General features: G+C 53.3%; 1 protein-coding gene across 4 annotated transcripts in view; it reads right to left on the reverse strand.

Moving 5' to 3' along the window:
- ZNF609 (zinc finger protein 609) overlaps window positions 1-13,808 on the reverse strand; it is a 63,934-nt gene that overhangs the window by 41,411 nt on the left and 8,715 nt on the right. Inside the window, exon 2 of one of the 4 annotated variants that reach the window (XM_056499462.1) lies at window positions 8,002-8,866. In XM_056499462.1, the coding sequence (XP_056355437.1) occupies window positions 8,002-8,748 (747 nt within the window). In that variant the 5' untranslated portion in view covers window positions 8,749-8,866. The remainder of the gene's footprint in view (window positions 1-8,001; window positions 8,867-13,808) is intronic. The other 3 variants (XM_056499465.1, XM_056499463.1, XM_056499464.1) reach the window with 3 other exon arrangements.

Here is a 13,808-nt window from a genome sequence, read left to right on the forward strand (position 1 = left end):
CACCAGAAAAAATCCACTTTTGAGCTTTAGCATATCCCATCCCCTCACCAAAATATGGTCACATGCACATTCCAACCAGAATTCCAGCTCAGGCCTGCAAAACAGGTATGCTCTCCACACTATTCATCACAACACATTCCAAGACATCCCAAGTGAATGAGGGTCAGACAGTATTTTAAAGTAAATCTAGACACCAAGTTTTAAAGCCACATCAGTGTCAAGGACAGGGGAAAAGTCAGCAGATGTGAGTACATGCCTTCACCACATCATACAAAAGCTTCTCCTTGCAAAGGGATTTATCCTGCCCACACAACACTGGGATGGAGCTTGCACCATTCAGCTGGCAAGGCTGGGGGCACAGGAGGAGGAAGGATGGGGAGCACAGGTACCACTTGCTTTCCTGGGTTGAGCAGAGCTCACCAAAGCTACTGTGAGCCCTGCCAGAGGCCAGTGAGCCCTAAAATCTTTACACCACAGCAAAGCCCCCATCTCCAGCCCCAGGTGCCACCACCACCAAAGGTGCCACCATCACTGCCATGCTTGCAGCTCCAGCCCCAGGTGCCACCATCATCGCTATGCCCCTATCTCCAGTCCCAGTGCCACCACCACTGCCCATGCCCCATCCATTCCAGCTCACCCATCCATGCCAGCCCACAACCTGAGCTCACCCCAGAAAACCCTGAGCACATTTATTTACATCAATCAGTTCCCGGATCTGGTCCTTGGGCAGGAATGAGTAACAGGGACAGGAATATATCGAGCAGATGTTGTCACCAAATACAACATATCGTCAGGCTGCTGGTGGCTCTAAATCATTCCAGAGCTCAGCAGTTGCCTCACAGCCCTGGGCTGCTCTCCCAGCTGCTGCTCAACAGCTCTGAGCCCTGGGGTGGCTCCTCTTGCACCCAATGAGCACTCAGGCTCCGGGTACTGATCACCACGAGGTAAGAATGTCAAAAACCACCACAGAAAGTCCATAGCAATCACCACTGCCTTTTTTCCTCCCCAGCTTCAGCTCTGGGGATTTAAGTGCCCTCTTGCCCAACACATCTTCAGGGTTGCCTGCACACAAGGATTCACAGGATGGATTTCACAGCTCCAGCCCAAAGCATCCTCGAGAGTAGCAGCAGAGTAATGCAGCACTGTGAAAGCAGTGGCACAGAAGATGTCGTGCCTGCAGAAAACAAGGAAAAGGCAGTGAATCCCCAACCAAGCAGCCTTTAAAAGCATAGGAGGGGAAACACAGGCAGCCTGTGCTCTGCTGCCCTTTCCCATGGCCTCCCTGGCTGCCGGGTGGAGAAGCAGCTTTGCTCATTAGCGGGTTATTCCTGGCACACTCCCCCTGCATCAGCTCCCCGGCAGGGCTTCGGGAGCAGCTCACAGGGTTTTGAAGCCTTCGGGGTTGCACAGCGCTCCAGAGGCGCAAATCTTCCTTTAAAGAAATCTCCCTCGGCAGATAAATGGTGCTGGGTAACTGGGGTCATTAGGCTAATGAGCAGCTACCGCCAGCCTGGAAGCAAAGCAAAAAATCAGCACAGAGTCTACCAGAGCCTGCTAGCCTCCAAATCTGACCCATCTTCAGCAGCTGCCTTTGCTCTCAAGGGAGGAATCAGGTCCATGAGTCAGCAGGATCAATCACCTGCCGGCCTTCCCATTAAAATCTCTCATCAAAGTACTGGGGGAGCAGATTTGCAGGTTGCTTGCACCAAGGAAGCTGAGAAGGGACTGTTCCTGCTCTGTCCCCCCTCTATCAGCCCCTTTGTTACCATGGTGTTATTTTGCTCTCACACTTCAGGAGTAGGGAGGTTTTTTCTCTTCTTTCCCAGCGCTGTTTTATTTCCTACCACCATGTCCTTGATGGGGAGCCACATGTCCTCCTGCCCATTCTGGTGGAGACTGGGCCATGTTTCGGCATGACAGCCAATTCACTGGGATGCAGCAATGCTGATGGGTCGGGCATCAAAGCTAACTCAGCCTTTTAGTCCTTCCTAACACTGCCATCTGGGAAAGCAACCAGGGAGAGATGCAATTTTCCCTTTGTAAAGCCTTCAGAGGTAGGATCAGCTGGAACTCCCAGCCAGCTACATCCAGTGGTTATAAAAGAAAGCCCACATATAAATAACCTCTCAGCAGGAGCCAAAACTCCAGCACTAACCCCAAGGTTTGAAGTGAACGAGGCTAATTTCCTCCTTTGTAGCTCTTGACATATGTTGGCTGTGTGCCCCCTTCTTGCCTTGTTCCTAGAGCAGAAGGCTCTGGGCGGCGGAGCCAGGGACAATAAGGAAATGAGTGGTGTCATTCCCAAGGACTCCCAACACAGCTCTGTCAGCAGCTCTGGAGGCAGCTGATTCCAGCATGGGACCATGGAGAAAAAGAACCATGGTGAGAGCATCAGGCAAGAGCGGTCCTGCACGGCCCTGCCACCTCCCTGAGCTGCCCTTGTTGGCTGCCATTCCCTGGAAAGAAACAAGCCCTTCGGCACAAGTGCTGGGAAACAACTTCTCCCCAAGGTTTTGGGGGTCCCTTCCAAATCAGTGGACTTCCCACATGCCCTAAAAATCCCTGGGGAAAACAAAGCACAGGGTGAACACCATCTCCAAAGCTTTGGAGGGGCTGAAAAAACAACAACTCTTTTCACCAAAACAGCTCCACTGGGAGTTTTTCCACCCAAATTCTGGCCCCAAGGCAAGGAAATCCACACTAGTCAAAATCCCAAGCATATCTTCAAAGCACAAGGCTGGGACCACCCCCAACATCTTCTGGCTCTCTGCCATATCAAGAGTGTCTGTGGCCATCTCCTGTTGGGCTTGGACCCAGCAGAAAGACTGAGAGATCTCACCTCCTCAAGCTGGAGTCACACAGGAATCCCTCACACCAATCCTTGCCACTGCATGCAGAACTAAGCTTCATGCCTTCCCCCAACAATGGAAAAATGGCTAGAAAAAGGCAACCATGCCTTCACTCCAGGTTAAAGGATGAATGGTGAAGAACACCTGGCACCTGGGGGTCCATCCCATGTCCCAGGCTGTAGGACCAGCATTGGAGGCACCACACAGGTCTGCATCCCTGGAACAGGGCAGAAGGTCCACCAAGGTGACACCAAAGCCACCCTGCAAATTGCTGGATAAGCCAGCAGCAGCAGGGACAGTGCACAGATATATTTTTTGGGTGTATTTCATTTTTTTGCAGCTGCCACTAGTGTGGAGTCACCACTGCCACCTGACCCCAAGCACTCCATCTGCTGCCACACAGTCCTCCCACAGAACTGCAGTTCTGGTGTGAACACACTGCAGCATCCCCCATCTTACAACAGTCCCTCTCCATCAGGTCACCCATAGCAGCAGTGTCTGCTCTGAGCACGCACAGGGCAACACCACACCGTGTCTAGGGAGAAATCCAGGAGAAAAAAATGCACCAGTGGCTTCAACCCCCTCTCCCGCAGAGGGACACGGATGAATCCACCCTCCTGGCTGCCCAAAACCGCAGCACACGTGACCCAGAGAGGCTTTTCAGAAGAGCCGAGTCTCCAGCGGCTTCTGTTTGCCTTTCCCTTGTCTGCAGCAGCATCACATCTGGACGCTTGTCAGAAGAGAAAGGAAAAAAAACAACCCTCCCTCCTCCTGCTGAACAACCTCGCAATCAAAACAAAGCCGGAGCAGCAGCCAAGAGCTGGGAGGCTCTTTTGTTTAATGCTCAACATCCCCCGGCTGGGCCAGCACGCCCTGGAGTGCCGGAGCGGGTGCAGGGGCCCAGGGTGGGCAGTGTGCTGGGTGCAGGGCTGCTGAGCAAGGGGCCAGCTCAGCCACCAGCCCCAAGGCCAGCTTAGCACACGACAGTGGCTGGTGGGGCAAAATCTGCACTGCTCCTCTGTGCACAGCCATTTTGCTGAGTTCAGCTGCTCACCAAGAGATGCCATTCCCTCCCAGCACCAACGTCCAAGCAAAGCAAAGCAAAGCAAACCAAATTAAACCCCAAATTAGCTCCAGCCATCTCCAGTGACCCAGGGACTGACCCAGCCACTGGTCATCATGCTCAGGGTCCATCAGCACAAACTCTTTTCCCTCCCTGCTGCAACTATTTTAAGCTCCCACTGCTGCCCCTTCGAATATTTTCTGGGGCTTCAAGGACCTGCCCAGGCACTGACCGCAGCCAAAGGCAAACCTTCTCGAGGTGATCAGCCCATCCCAGAGACTCTGGAAAGTCTCAGCAGGGTTATCATCAGTGGGCTTCATCAAGATCAGCCCCATCCCTGGAGAAGTTATCGCCCGTGCCCCAACACACTGATGGCATCGGGTTTGAGGAGAGCATGTAACAAGCCAGGACACAGCCAAGATCCACACCAAGAAAAAGGATATTTGGGATATTCAGCTCTGGAGGCTTCACCCCAGGAAGCAGCAACCAGAGCCACAGGGTCACACTGGCAAAACATCCCATGGAGCCCAAGGGCCATCTCCACAGGCTCCATCACTGCTGTCAGCCATGGGAGCAAGGGTGAACCCGCCTGTGGACAGAGCCATGGAGCTCACGTGGAAAAGTGTCTGGCAAAACCCAAAGCAAAGCTCCTTCCTACACCCAACAAGGACTCGATGGCTGCCAAATCCTGCAGCAAGATATTGGAAGAACACAAAAGCAGAAGTAGAGGCAAGTGGGGTGAGCTGGGTGGGGCAAGAGCTGGCTGCTACATTGAAGCACCTCATCAAGGAAAAATACTACCTGCTAAAGTGCTTGTTATTCCAGCTATGGAGATACAACAGAGCCTCCCGGCCGGCGGCTACTAGCTCAGCACACATCTCTTCTGTCTGACTTCCAGGGAGGTCACCCACCCCAGCTTCAGCAGTGGAGGGACAGAGTCTCCCTTTCTTCATCCACAGCTTCCCTGCCCGAAATGGAAGTGGGAGCAGTACAGGGTTAAGCAAAGGACAAGCTGACAGAGACCAAAGGTTGGCTGAGTCATGCTGTGGCTGTTCCTGTTTCAGTCTGAGCAAGTTTCTCGCTTCCCAAGCAGGTTTGTCCCCAGGGCAGAATGAACCTGCGGCCTTAATCCTCTCGATGCACTGCCTGGAAGAGCTGCCCTCCCTCCCACAGGCAGCACATATCTCTGCTCTTGGTTTGTTCTTTGGACGCCACATTCAGTTTTTGGGACATCGCTGCAACTTTCAGGAGACAGGACAAGCCCAATGCCACATCCCCCACTGCATCCCACTGGTCCTCCACCCTGCCCCAGGCATCCACCCAGCCTCAGTCTCTTCCTGGAGACACAAGACTGCTTTCCCACCCCTTACCATGCAGATACCTTTCTTCTCCTCGCCCACGGCTTTCCCGACCCAAGGAAGCCATCCAGCTTCCCCCGGGATGCTGATGAAACACAGACAATGCTTCCTCCTAAGTGACACATGTTCCTGAAGATCCAGACATCAAATCCCTTCTCCAAACAGGGATCAGCCCTCCAGCCTGAGCTTTCACCAAGGGGGTTATGCTTTAATCGGGACAAGTAAAATGGCAGAACCATCCTCACTGGGTGTCAGCACAGAGAAGATACAATCATTGGGATTAGAAGCAACCTTAATGCCCATCTTTTTCCACCTCCTGCCTCCTGGTAGGGGCAGCACCCACTAGACCACATTGCTTCAAGCCCTGTCCAACCTGGCCTGGAACACTTCCAGGGATGGGGCAGCCACAGCTTCTCAGAGAAACCTGAGCCAGGGCCTCACCACCCTCACAAGAAAGTGTTTCTTCCCAATATCCCTTCCAAACCCGTCTTCTGCAAGTGCTAAGCCATTCTCCCCTTGTCCCTAGTCCCTCTCCAGCTGTCCTGGAGCCCCTTTAGGCACTGGATCCCTTGAAATTTCCCTAGAGCCTTCTCTTCTCCAGGTGAATACCCTCAGCTCTCCCAGCCTGGCTCCAGAGCAGAGGGGCTCCATCTCCATGGCCTCCTCTGGATTCATTCCAGCAGTTCCACGTCCCCTCTCATGTTGGGACCTCATGGCTGGAGGCAGGTCTGCAGGTGCAGTCTCACCTGAGTGGAGCAGAGGGGCAAAATCCCCCCCACCTCCCCTGCTGCCCACACAGGGGGATGAGCCCAGGAGACAGAGGAGCTTTCAGGTGTGTGTGGAGCTTCTCGTCCCCCAACACCACACATCACATTGGTATCTCCAACTGCAAAGAGTTTCTGCAGCTGCATCAGTGAAAGAAATAAATCTTTAATAGTAACAACACAGCAAAGCCGTGCAGGGGATGACCCAAGGTCCAGTTGGCTGCAGTGCTGGCTGTCACAGCAGCCAGCACAGATGGCTACAAGGGAACATAACAGCCAAAGAATGTTGAGGTATTTCCCAAACCAATTCCCAAGCTTCTGTCCTCTTCATGCTTTTCCCAAGCCAAAACACATTGCCCTGTACACCCTCCTGATGAGTTTCTCCTCCATGAACCCGAACCCACTCAGGTGCCCCAAATCATAGATGGACTTCCAGCATCCACAGCTTTTAGCAGTAGCATTCCAGACCTTTACACAAAAGAGCATCTGCTGCTCTTCCTGGTTTCATTCACTTTGGTTCCACTGCCAGAACAAAGGAACAAGATGTCTTCACACCACTCCTGAATTTTACAGGCTTCAATTACCTGTTCCAGGAGTCTTCCTCTTAAGTGGAGGCAGCACAAATCTATTTAGCAACCCCTGTCCCAGAGCCATCCTGTGGTTGACCATCCCCACCATATACTTTTCTCCATATATGCTCCCAAACAAATCTCTGGTCCCAGCACCTCTCCCAACACCACTGTGCCTTCCCCACCCATCCCAACGCCACATTGTGATCCCCACATTAAAGCAGAACTCCTCTCAGGATTTCTGGCTCCTCCCAGGGAACCTTTGGCTGCAAACATGGTGATGATGGTTCTCATACTCCCCAGCCACACTCATAATACCCTGGCACATATTGATGGCAATAGGGCCAAGCTGACCATAACACACACACTTGTGATGCTCACCCTGTGCACAACATATGCACGACTTCACCAGGCACACACCCCGTGTGCAGCTGGCACAGAGGAAAGCACAGACCTCCACATGCTCAAAGTCCTCCCCATCTGAGCCAGAAATCACATCAGCCACTGTGATTGCACAAAAACCAGTGTAAAATACTGAAAAATGGCCATGTCCAGACACAGCCATGCAGCCACCCAGAGTCCAGAGCCACCAGATGGACAGGCGGCCACTCACCCCTTTGGTCATCTGCCACTGGGAGGGCTTTTTGTGCCCCTGGTGACCTGGAAGAGCAGCTTGGCCAGCTCACAATCACGTGTTAGTAGAGAAGTAACACGTCAAACATCATCCACAGCTATCCACCAGCCCTGGATCACCACCCCAAGTGGGACAGAGCCCATGGACCATCAACAGACCTGGGAATGAGGCGGTGACTCCTGTGAGCCCTGCTCCTTGTGCTCACCAGCATGCCCATGCAGATCCCACATCTACTAACATGTTAAGGGATCCTTCTCTGCACATGATGCAACTGCAGAGAAATAAATTCCTTCGGGAGTTGCAGGGAGCCTTGACACACAGTGTGAAGCTAGCAGAACACAGAGCACAGCACAAACTCTTTGTGTCCCCCCTTGGGAAATGTAGCAGACAAAACACCAGGACATCACCTTGACTTCAGAATGATAGAGGCCAGAGGCCTGGACTGATACAGCACAGCTAAAGTGCTGAGGAAAACCACATCTCAGAGGCTGTAGCAGCATGGTACCCAGAGCATAGTGTCTACAGGTGATCTGCCCACATGTGGTTCCCAGAACCGAGGCTTGACCAGTGTCATTCCACTGCCATGTCCAGACACCAGCACATTGCATGGCCAAACCACCCTCATGCCAAAACCAGGAGGAACCAGCCATGCACCAGTGCTGGCCCCAGTAGTACAAGACACGGTCCCATTCCCTTGTCACCCACAATGCCATGTCACAGCAACACCATGTGAGCAGCAGCAATGGCACCAACACCTTTCTTACCTTCTCGGACTTCACCTTTTTCAGCTGCCGGCACTCACTTTCTCCATCCTCCAGCTCCGACTTTACTCCCAAGGGATTGAGCGCAGCTCCTGTGTCAATAGCTATACTCCCAAGCTGCTCAGCAGCAGCAGGCTCTGTCCCCTGGCCCCCATCATACTGTCCCACCCTCACTGCCAGGGCCAGGGGCTGCAGCACACTGGGCTCCTTCTCTGCCGAAGCCCCTGCACCCTCACTCCTTTCCTTCTTGCTTTTGGATGAACCGCTCTCCTTCTCCTTCTTGGAGCCAGCCACACTGCGAGACGCCTTGGCCGACTTCTCCGAGCTCTTCGGGGTGACAGCGGGCACCAAACCACCTGAGTTCACACCATCCCCAGAGCGTCCTTGAACCTCCTTCTTGCCACCAGCTCCCTCACCGGGAGTGAACAGGGAGGACCCTGGGGTCAGCTTCCCACTGTCCTTGCCAGTCTTGCTCCTTTTCGACTTTGATTTGCCCTCCTTGCCTTGCGGGCCTGGCACTGGGCTCACAAACTTGATGTTGTCCGGTAGCGTTGCCACTGCATTGGGTGCCGGGAGCCCCACCTCCTTGGAGCCCGACATTTCCAACTTCTGCTGATCCTTCTCCAAATCAGCGTCCAGGTCAATGATGAGATTCCCTACACCAATGTCCCACTCATCCCCACTGTCATACGTCTCAACCGGGTTCGCATCAATTCCTTTCCCTCCGGAAGCTCCGCTGCTCAAGGACATCTTAGAGTTAACGGCCCCTCACAGTTCAAGGCTCTTCCCTGCCTCTATGCCCTGGGGGTCACCTACGTCCTTGGGGGGCTTCCAGTGGTCGAGGTCTGCCCAGGTGACGGCATCGCTGCTGGAAGGGAGAGCAAAGAGAACAGGGTTACACACAAAGAGCCATGGGCAGACAGATCATTTACAGCCACACCTGCAGGCAGGAGAGATCTGGGCAGAGCAAAACCCCCAGCCTCCCAAATCCCCCTCACAGCATTCCTTCTGCCACCCCCCGGGCTGGGGCTGCTCCACAGTCGCCCCCCCAGCAGCAGCCATCTGGCACTAGTCCTCGATCAATACCAGCCCTGGCAGGTCACGGCTCTCGGCTCCAACAAGACATTACTCACACATTTCCCCGCTCACCATTTCCCTCTGAATTATCGAGCGCTGCCCCTGGGAGGGAGGATTGATTCCTCTCCTGCCAATGCCACCCAGAGTGAGGGCTCCTCTCTGCGCCAGCCTCGCTGTGAGGGACAAGAGCTGCTCACCAGGCAAGTCAAGTGCCTCGGTGGGAAATAAATCAGAGGCTTCAGAGTGCCTGTGACACTTGGGACCTGTCAGAGCAGTCACCAAAGCCCAAATCACAGTGGGAAGCATAAGGGTTCCCATCCCACACCTTTGGGCAGAGCAATACAGTACCCAGATTTGGAGTGTTTAACACCACCACCTCTGGCCAAGCCCAAAAGCTTCCAGGGGGAAACAGAGACGCAATTATATAAGTACAAAGTCTTAACCGGGATGAGAGGGCTCAGTCTTACCTGCCCACGCCACAGCTGACCCCCATAAACCCAAAATACCTCTTCCCTGCTTCCCAGCCTCTCCCCCCAGGGAGGGAAACAAAAAAGACACCCACGCGCAACCTGACACAGCACCCTGACGAGACATAATTAACACATGTAACAGCTTCTTCCCAGCACCACCCAGCAAGGCCACCTGTTCTTCAGAATCCTTAAGAAATCCTTGACCACCCATTTCGACGAGGCTTCTCTTCAGCAGCATTGTCCTCCCCTTCCCCGCCAAGCTCCAGGCCTGCCTGCTCCTGGTACTATTTACAAGTGACACTTCAAAAACAAGTGACTTATAGAGAAACGAGAAGTTAAAGAAAACACAAAGCCGCAAAAAGCCCCCCCAAAAAAACAGCCAAAAAAGCCCACACCACACACACACAAATTTCTTTAAACCCCAGCAGGCAGGAGCCTGGAAAGCAGCTTCAGTGTGTTTCCAGAGACGCAAACACTGTAAAAATGCCAGGGATTCTTTCATCAGCTAGGCTGCCGCAGCCAGACCATTTTCCATCTGCTCCCTACAGCATCCTCGGCTCTGTACAGCTAATAATCCACTCTCTGACAGGTCATTACGGAGATTTTTAACCCCAGGAGCTGGGGGACTTGCGTGCAAGCTGGAAATGAAAAGCACTGACCTCTCATTTCAGCAGCAGGGAAAGTGCCGAATCAGGAGATCACTTTGTGCACCAGAGTTGCTAACAGCTTCCCAAAGCTGACCTGCGTGTTTCTATGGCCACCTCCTCCTCCTCTTCCTACTCCTGCCCCAGCACCTGCTCCCCAGCTCCAAGCTGATGTGTCCAACCCCATCAACCTGCCTCTCCAGAGTCTCTCTCCAAATCACCAATGAGATGCAGCAATTGGCAGCAACCACCTCACCCCTGCATGACAATCTTCGTGTCACGGATCCACAGCAATTCCTTTGTGCAGGTGGGCAAAGCCAGTAATGAGCCAGATGAACCAAATTTTTGGCTGATACCAGCCCCTTCCCAGCCCTAAGCTGAAGCATGTAATCCAGGAACAATCCCAATGAACTGGTGGACCACTGATGACCACTGATATGCAGGAGCAACCCACAGGAGCTGGCAGCAGAGGATGAAGTTCAGTCTCCAAATCCAAGAGTTGCCGACCCAAAGCTGGAGCAGGCAAAGAGCCATGGTGAGCTCAGGTCAGAGGGAAAAGCAGACAAGGATCTGACCCTGCAGTGACAGGAAAATGACAGACAATCCACAGGGCTCTACTGCAACATGCATAGCATTACCTGCTCCATGTAACACCTGCATGATGCCAGCTCGGCCAGCTCTCCACTCCCACCACAGAATTCACCTTGCTGCTCCAAACGTGCATATATGCACACACATCTCCTTAAGTATTATTTATACATGTGGAAAGGAGAGCAGATGAGCAGGACTTGGTTCTCAAACTCTGCAAACAGCAGCAGCTTTTGCCAATTCCTACCACAACAAAATAAAGGAGCCTAGAAGTCCACTGGGTCCCCAGCAACTGGAGAGCCAGGAACAATCAAAGAGTTAGAAAATAAGAGAAGCAAAACTCTCACCCTACAGAGGAGGTGCCAAGGGAGCCCAGGCTCTGCTAATGCAGACAGAAGGGAACCACAAACAGGACAGACAGGAACATGCTGGATTGGCAAGAGCAGGGGAAAGGCACGTTGTGACGAGAGTGAGGCAGAGAACTCAAGACATGCCACTACAGGAAGAGGGACTGGGGCAAGGATCAGCCCTTTCTAGAGAAGAGCTGAAGGCTGGGACCCTGGAATACCATCTGGGGGGATCTCCTGAATATGCTCTCCGTTGCATGTGGCTCTAAAGCATATTCCATAGGTTTTTCCCTCCCCAAAACTCCCATCCAGCTCCCCATTTCTCTACTCCGCCACTGAAGGCTCAGCCTCTGCAGCCAGAGGAGCATTTGAGTCTCTCTCCCAAGCCAGACCCGCAGGGACCTCAACCTGACACATCATGATTATATTGGGTGCACAGGAGCCCCTGGCTACTGCACCCCATGGCCCAGAGAAAGAGGTGCCTTTCCCACTGTCTCCTTTGCCCAAGCTGGAGAATACCAGGTGGTATCCAGATCCTTTCCATTCTCCTGCCGGGGAAGTAACGCTGCCACAAATCACAGCATCTCAGAAAACAGAGCGAAGAGATTGATTCAGCTGTAAACGTGTCCTTCCCCTTACCTCCTGCCATCACAGGATTGATCCCCACACAACATGAAAAGCATGTGCTCACTTGTTGGCCTGGAGACCTGCCAACAAAGCATTTTAAGAGCAGTCCTGGAGCGCAGATCCTACAAGGAGACAGCTTTCTGCTTGGGAATGCTGCACACACACAGCACCAGACATGAATAATTCAGCTCCATTAGGTGCTGAGACCTCTATAATCCACATCTACGGGCTGGGTCAGAGCCAAACCATATTCAGAGACAAACCTGAAAGTTCACTTTCAGGGCTGCACACACACCTAGAGATAGCTCTTCCACCAGAACAGCTCCGCTTCCAAAAGGCAGCAAGGAAACTGTGCCAGCCCCCGGCTCTATGTGCTAAAACCAGTGCAGGATGCTCAGAACCCGCTGAACCCGCGCCACTCAGGCTTTCTCTGCTGTTTACCAGAGGCCAGGAGACCAAAGCCGGGAAGGATTGACTGCCCAAGGGCAGCAAGATGTAGGAGAAAGCTCTTCTCCTGGCAGCAGCCAGCCCACACATAGGGAGACTGTCTCATAGCCATGTGCTCCAGCCTGCAGCGCTCCAGGATTAGCCTCTGGTGGCTTCCAGACATGACTGACTGCAATTTTCACCCTGATTAACTTTCAGGAATGCCCACAAGAAGGAGCGGCAAAGAGGACGAGGAAGGGGGGGAGAAAATCTGCAGGATGCAGCATTTCCTCCAGCAGGCACAAGGCAAGGAGCAGAAGGTTTGGTGAGATGGTTGCTGTGGCCAGCAGCAACCCTGGAGAGCAGAGCTCTCTGCTCCCTCCCCAAAGTGCCAAAGGCATGGAAGGGGTGCTGCCCCCCCAGCTTGCCCAACCCCCGAAGGGCTCCCCAGAAGCCCCCAGCTGAGGCAGCAGCACCAGGGGCTGCAGTGCCGAGGCCCTTCCTACAGCTGCTGGCAGCCAGCCGGCTGCTCTCCCCATCCACTGCCTCTTTATGAGATCCCTTTTTGTTTCCTTTTACGACTGAAGAAACTCGGGGCGGTGGGGGAACACACTGCCTTCCCCACGCTGCCGCGCTCACTCCCCACTCAGCTCCTACTGCCGCGCCTGTAATCCCCCAGCTGGGCTTGTTTGGGTTGGATTTTTGTTAAGTAACTCCCATGTCTTTTCTGCAGATTTCTTTTTAAGATGTTCCCTTTCTCCCCGCCCCCTCTCTCCAGAGCTGAGGGAGAGAGAAGAGAAAAAAACGAGAGAGAAAAAAAGAGAAATGTTGAACGCGAGCCAGCTGGCACGAACAAGAGGAGACGGAGAAATCTGCACAAAGGAGCTTCCTCACTCACTTGCTGCTTTCAGCTCAAGAAATCACACAGGGGAGGAGGGTTCACTCTCCCCCAGACATCAGTCAGGCTGTAGCAGACAAAGGAGATTTGCCATGACACCCTCCAGAACTGCCACCCAATGGGGGCAGGATCCCTCCACCGCCTGCACCCTGCAGGAGTCCGAGCTGTTGCAAAACACGCCAAGGCACAGAGCTTCAAAACAGGCACAGGTCAATGTGGAATTAAGCAAGATTTTGAATGGGGGAGCTGTGCTCCTGCCTCTGTGCTCACACAAGGCACCCGGAGAACTTCAGTGGCTCTCAGGCCACTGAAGCGGGACAATGTCAGCAAGCTGCCAGGAGGGAGAAGGCTGAACCCAATTTGAATAAAATGGAGCCACCCTTCTTTTTTTAATATGGAGGTGCACCCCATTAAGACTACATCTTCCAGCATGCACTGCAGCCAGAGTGCTGAAAGAGACAGGATAAACTTAGGCCAGGACTCCCAAGTTTCCGAAGGCTGAGCCTTGACACTGGAGATGAACCTGAGACAGGGCAGCAATCAAGTGATGAGTCATTTTGTTGGCATTCTTGAGAAAAGCTTGAAATACTTCAGTCCAGGCATGACAAAAGTGGGACACCTCTGGAAGAGGCTAGAGATGGAGGAAAGTGAAGAGATGAGCAGAGACCACTTTGGTGCAGGACAGCCAGGCAATCACCCTACCTGAAGCAAAGCTCCAGAGACCTATCAGCAA

Source organism: Oenanthe melanoleuca, chromosome 10 (genome assembly GCF_029582105.1).
Source record: "Oenanthe melanoleuca isolate GR-GAL-2019-014 chromosome 10, OMel1.0, whole genome shotgun sequence".
NCBI classification, from domain to species: Eukaryota; Metazoa; Chordata; class Aves; order Passeriformes; family Muscicapidae; genus Oenanthe; species Oenanthe melanoleuca.